The 5,813-nt window shown below is 40.2% G+C and overlaps 1 protein-coding gene across 1 annotated transcript; it reads right to left on the bottom strand.

Moving 5' to 3' along the window:
* Positions 1-1,919: 1,919 nt before the first annotated feature.
* Positions 1,920-5,068, bottom strand: LOC126176124 (uncharacterized). Its single transcript, XM_049923262.1, has 3 exons — positions 4,927-5,068; positions 4,277-4,819; positions 1,920-2,038 (listed from the first exon to the last, which is right to left on the bottom strand). The coding sequence occupies exons 1-3, from the start codon at positions 5,066-5,068 to the stop codon at positions 1,920-1,922; spliced, it is 804 nt and encodes a 267-aa protein (XP_049779219.1).
* Positions 5,069-5,813: the final 745 nt, after the last annotated feature.

Consider the following 5,813-nt stretch of genomic DNA (forward strand, 5'->3'; position numbering starts at 1 on the left):
TGGACAGCCACGGCAATACTGATGCGAGTTCAGAACGGGAAAACAATGGGATGAAGCGCGAACTGGAATTTTTAACGGGGAAGAAAACGTACTATCAGATCTGGCAGCCTGAGTGCCAGTTTCGTGCAATGGATACCGCAACTGCCTAGAAAACAGGAGACCTGGCTTCGAAAGGTAAGATTTAATACAGTTCATGCTGGACTATTTATTGCTGTTAGAAGGTGTTTACCATGGAGTGAAATTTAAATAGAAATTTCATATGAGTTCTTATAGGTATAAGTTATACTTGGCAACCAGAATACATTAATAATTGGTTTCTTTTACCGATCCCCTAGTCATATGACATAGTTGCGAAACGCTTCGAAGAAAATTTAAGTCTCATTTCAAATGGTACCCCACTCATACCATTAGACTTGGTGGTTATTTCAATCTACCCTCGCCGAGCGGGATTAGCCGAGCGGTCTCTGGCGCTGCAGTCATGGATTGTGCGGCTGGTCCCGGCAGAGGTTCGAATCCTCCCTCAGGCATGGGTGTGTGTGTGTTCGTCCTTAGGATAATTTAGGTTAAGTAGTGTGTTAGCTTAAGGACTGATAACCTTAGCAGTTAAGTCCCAAAACATTTCACACGCATTTGAACATTTGAACGCAATCTACCCTCGATATATTGAAGAAAAGTACGTGTTTAAAAACAGTAGTAGGCATGAAACATCATCCGAAATCGTAATGAATGATTTCTTCAAAAATTATTTTGAATACTTAGTTCAGGAGCCCAATCGAAGTGTGAATAGTTTCGAAAATATACTTGACCTCTTAGTAACAAACAGTCCTGAGCAAATGGGGAGCTTTATGACAGATACAGTGATTAGTGATCAAAAGATTGTCGTGGCAAGACTGAATACCGTAGCATACAAATCCACCAAAGATAAATGCAAAAGATGTCAACTTAAAAAACAGATAAAGTTCGCTTGACGCGTTCCTAAGGAACAGTCTCCACTCCTTCCAAACTAAATACGTAAGCTAGCCCTGACGTGGCTTAAATTCATAGAAAAAGAATGGACAGCAATTGAGAGATACATACCAAATAATTTAATAAGAGATGGTCCTGACCCCCTGTGGTATAGAAACAGGCCAGACACTGTTGCAGAAGCAACGAAAAAATCATGCCAAGTTTAAAAGAACACAAATTTACAACAGTCAGGATGTTTTACTAATGCTCGAAGTTTAGCGAGGACTTCAATGTGAGATGCTTCTAACTGTTTCCACAACGAAATCTTGAAGAAACTTCAAAGAGATTCTGGTTGTACGTAAAGTACACCAGCTGCAAGACACAATCAGTACCTTCTCTCCATTACAGCTATGGTAACTTAACTGACGACAGTACCACTAAAGCTGAGTTGACAAACACCGTTTTACAGAATTCCTACAGGAAGAAGATGAAGCTAAATGTTCAGAATTCAAATCAAGGACAACTGCCAACAGGTGTTACTTGGGAGTTAATAAATGCATTTCCTCCTATCCGTATTGTATACCAGTTAGCTTCCTTTCAGAGTATGCTGATACAGTAGCTCCATACTTACCAGTCATATTGAACCACAGAGGTGGCACTGTGCTGTCATAACACAGTGTGCGCTCAAGCTGATAATAAACAGTCTAAACAATTAAGAATAGTAATTCACAAATCGTAACTGGTCGGAATGATGCATGATGTTATTACAATAAGAATTATAAAACCAGCATAAAGATTGGAGCATGCTGGAGTGGCGAAATTTAAATTTTAGCTAAGTGAGCCTATCAGAATTGACCCAGAGGTGGCTGGAGCGCGAGTAGATCGGATAGCACGTTCAAAGGCTGCTGGCCCGGCCGATGGCTCCCAATATCGCTAATCAGCACGGCGGGCGAAGTCAATAGGGCTTGGAAAGGTTAGGAGGAGCCATGACAGAGATACAGAAAAATAGACTCGAAGTAAAAACTTAAAACGCAGTTCTCAGGGACGGACGCCCCTTCACTTTTGTCCCTATGGATGAGTCCAGCAGCAGACCCTGCCGAAAGGGAAAATAGTCCACAGTACATTTTGTTGTGTCGGACAGTAGACAATCGCCGTATTTATAAAAGCATTGTTCAGAGTTTGTCTCCATGTAGGTAAATCGGAGAGAATGGTGTATCTGAAAATTGGAGGTAATAATTGGCAGACTGTGTTGTCTGCCTTGCTGTCAGCAAAAATAGTGAGCAGTAGTGAGAAGAGACACTGTTAGAGGAGTCACGGTCAGTGATTCAACGGGCCGGACGTGGGGCGAGTGACAAATCGTCTTGATGGCACAGCAATCGTTGCTGGAACACATGCTCTCCAAATCGTCGCTAGGCAATGAAAACCTCGTAACTCAAATTGGTCAAATTTTACAGGAGAAACAAAAAACTAATTATAGAAATCACATGAGGACCTGATTAGTTAAATGTAGTGGTTTCTGCTACACCATATGGATCCGGTCATTGGTACATAAGACTTTATTATGCACTTCAAATTGTCTGCTGGTTTTTGGAGTTACGAGGTTTTCACAGTTATTTTTTTTGGTAGTGATGGAGATAAGAGGCATGTAACGAGTGTACGGTTAAGAATTGAAATGAATTTGTTTTAAAAAAACTTACTAAAATTTTACATTATTTGTGTATTATGAAACGTCTGTAACGATACATTGTTACAGATATAAAGTGAAATGAATAATTTCACTTTGATCAAAATATTGGAATATGGATGTTAATAAATTGCAGTGTTTAAAAAACATAGAAACAATGTTGTTAGCTTTAATTAACCTTTTCTTACTGTAAACATTTGTGCAGTTTATTAACATTTATTATTTTACTATTGCTGCTACACTGACAGTCATAGGTGGCTGCAAACAAGTTTAATTTCGGCTGCATTTTTTTATGCACGGACATGTTCTCTCATTACAAATGTGAGGCAGTGTGTCATAAAATGAATGCACATCCTTAGGAAGGACCAGCTTTAGTTGTTGCAAATGCGTAAACTTTTCTGCGCTGATCTTTAGTGGTGAACTGTAGAGAGGGGGCACTGTAAGTGAGCTGGGTATGTTTGACATCCTTCTTGGAAGTGGTTCCCATGTATCGCCGAATTTCAATTTCTATTCCATTTTTCCGGAGGGATCACACTTGAGACACCGGATATCAGTCACTGTTGGATCCCCAATTTTGGATCCTGGCCGAATAGATGAATACAACGAGAGCTTATCATAGGACTTGAAAAACGTGTGGTCCAAATAATTGACAACATAAGGTCTAGGTCTTTGTCTTGCGGTAGCACAAACTTCTACATAGCCAGCAGGAGTATAAATGTGTCTGTTTTTTAACTTCCTGTCTATGGTGGAGTGCATAGAATCACACTCCATTTGAGTGTGACCTTTCTCCAGAAATTTTTGCTCTATTGTAATGCCTTTCTGAGTGGCGAGATAAGCCAGTGCATTACTCATGACTGAGTTTCGATTCTGGTAAGTGCATCTGTCGCTATAGAAAATAGCTTCTGAATCATTTTGGACGTACGTTTCTATAAAATGCACGAGTATACTAGCAAATTCCGAAGCTGTTAGTCCACCTTCACTCTCGTGCCAAAGGTAACAATAACCATCGTTACTTTTTAAATCATAGATGGTAAAGTTGTGGACCTTCAGTTTGCTTTTATAGTACAGTGCAGATGCTTTTAGTCTGGGAGAAAGGAGAAGTGCTTGAAGGTCCACTGTAAACACTCTAGCTGATCCTAATTTATCACTATTTTTCGCTTCCTTTGCCTCAGTTTTTCGGGCCATATGCAAAGAGTATTCATTGTCTGAGAGATTGCCTGTCTGGTGAGAACAACAAAGATCGCACTGGTCCTTTTTAGGCGAAAATAAGTTAATCGAATACCTCGCAGAACTGTTTGTATGCCGCTGGGATTTGTCCTCTTTTCTTGCAAAATTGTGTATATTCCCTGTGTAGTTCTGATTTACTCTGCCAGTTAGGTTCCAAGTAGAGTTTTGTGGAAGAACGACGGCAGTAATGCGATTCCAGTTTCGGCAACTCTGCAAAAAAATCTGATGCTGATTGTCGTCCACCTGAAACTTTCGTTGGTCTCTCCTGCATTTGAGGCCCTTCTGCAAGCGTTCTTCCTGATGCACTAGATGCCCATGTTCTAACACTCAATTCGCCTAAGCACAAAGTATTCAGAAACATAGTCTTGCAGACAGTTTTTCTCTGTCCTACTACAAAATTGTAATATAGTGTGTTAGAACGGTGAGATTTAATAGATTCTGAATTATTTCTGCGTCTTTTAACTGGAACGTAGTAGACATGGCTTCTAACAAAAATTTTTCTTTCACCCCAAGACATATCCTGCCAGAAATGATTAAATATTCGCTGTCTCTGCTCTTCTGTAATATCCTTGCAATTCCTGTTCCGATTTAAGGAAGAATGTTTACAAGTACATCGTGGTTTCATTTCCCTCCTGCTCCTGCTCATTGTTGGTCTCTTTTTGCCAAACTCATCTTTTTGCATTCCTAAATAATCCTGTCCCCTCATACGTTTTTCTTTCTGCAAACTTTGAAGTGATTGATTGCTTTTCCTTTTACGCCGCTGCTTAGTACTCTTCACTCCCACATCAACTTCGTCATCGTCGTCTTCCTTGCTCTTGTTACTGCTATGGTCATTTTTGTTTTTATCTGGATCGTACGCATCACTACTGCCACTGGAGATATCATCCTCGCTGCTGTGTTCGAAAAGACTTTCAAACTCAGAAGTGGAATTCGCCTCTGTATTGGCTTCTTTTTCCGCATTATCTGTAGTGTAAACCAGAACTTCATCAATAACATTTAAATAATTTAATCACCTCAACTTCCAAACAAGGATCTTACTTCCAGTTACAACAATATAAACTACGGTTTACCTTCATTTTGTAGGTCTACCCTTTCTTTTGGTGCAGGACAAGGAGGAACCTGACTAGAATCTTCTTCCGGTGATTTTATACGATATGATCCGTTGTCGGCTTGTTTCACAAGGTGAAGAGTGAATTTACTCTTTTTACCCATAGCTGAAAACAAAGTAGTTACTGTTGAATATATAGGATTCTGTTCAGTTCTAAAATTAGAACCTCCTATGTACCGAGCGCAGTCTGCTTTACGCGCGATGAAAAACTCGTAAGTCAACATCGTATTTAACGAGGTCATTATTAATTCTGTATATTAAAATACAATACATAAATACCTAGAAATACTAACACGTACCTGTAGCAATAAAGCAGTGTTGGGTCTGTCAGTCAAAAAAGTTACTATCACGTCAAAAAACGTTTAAATCTCGGAGTATGTGTTCGCCCTGCACACTAACAATGGCGATTATCGGAGATGCGAGGTTTACAGCGCAAACTACATATCGCTGGAGATGTGAGGTTTTCATTATTGCCGCTAGATGGCAACACCGTTCAACTCGAAGATGGAAGGTTTCAACAGCCTATGTGGCATAATTTTCTACATTTGGTAATGCAGTTACGTGGATTTCATTGTCAGATGGAGTTACGAGGTTTTCATTGCCTAGCGACGAAATATAATCATGTAAGTATAGTTGCACAGGCAGTGATCTTTAATAATGTGGCCGAAGTATATTTTTGCTGGCGACAAGTTGGTGAGACTTAGACGTGAATAGCTTATGAACAAGACATATGGAGCACGCAGCGCAGTATCCCTGGTTGTGAAGGTACGTCAGCAGTCGGACGCAGCAGGGAGGACACAAAACGCAGACCAGCACTGGCAAAAAGGACATCCCTGGCCAAGAGAAGTA

This window comes from Schistocerca cancellata, chromosome 3 (assembly GCF_023864275.1).
Source record: "Schistocerca cancellata isolate TAMUIC-IGC-003103 chromosome 3, iqSchCanc2.1, whole genome shotgun sequence".
Lineage (NCBI taxonomy): Eukaryota > Metazoa > Arthropoda > Insecta > Orthoptera > Acrididae > Schistocerca > Schistocerca cancellata.

Bases quoted from the DNA above. Each gene is read 5' to 3' on its own strand.
- LOC126176124 (XM_049923262.1), bottom strand. From the start codon at position 5,068: ATGGGTAAAAAGAGTAAATTCACTCTTCACCTTGTGAAACAAGCCGAC. The intron at 4,820-4,926 runs GTAAACCGTAGT...TTTACACTACAG, and splicing joins GGTAGACCTACAAAATGAAG to ATAATGCGGAAAAAGAAGCC. The intron at 2,039-4,276 runs GTTCTAACACAC...CCCTTTCGGCAG, and splicing joins AGAATCTATTAAATCTCACC to GGTCTGCTGCTGGACTCATC.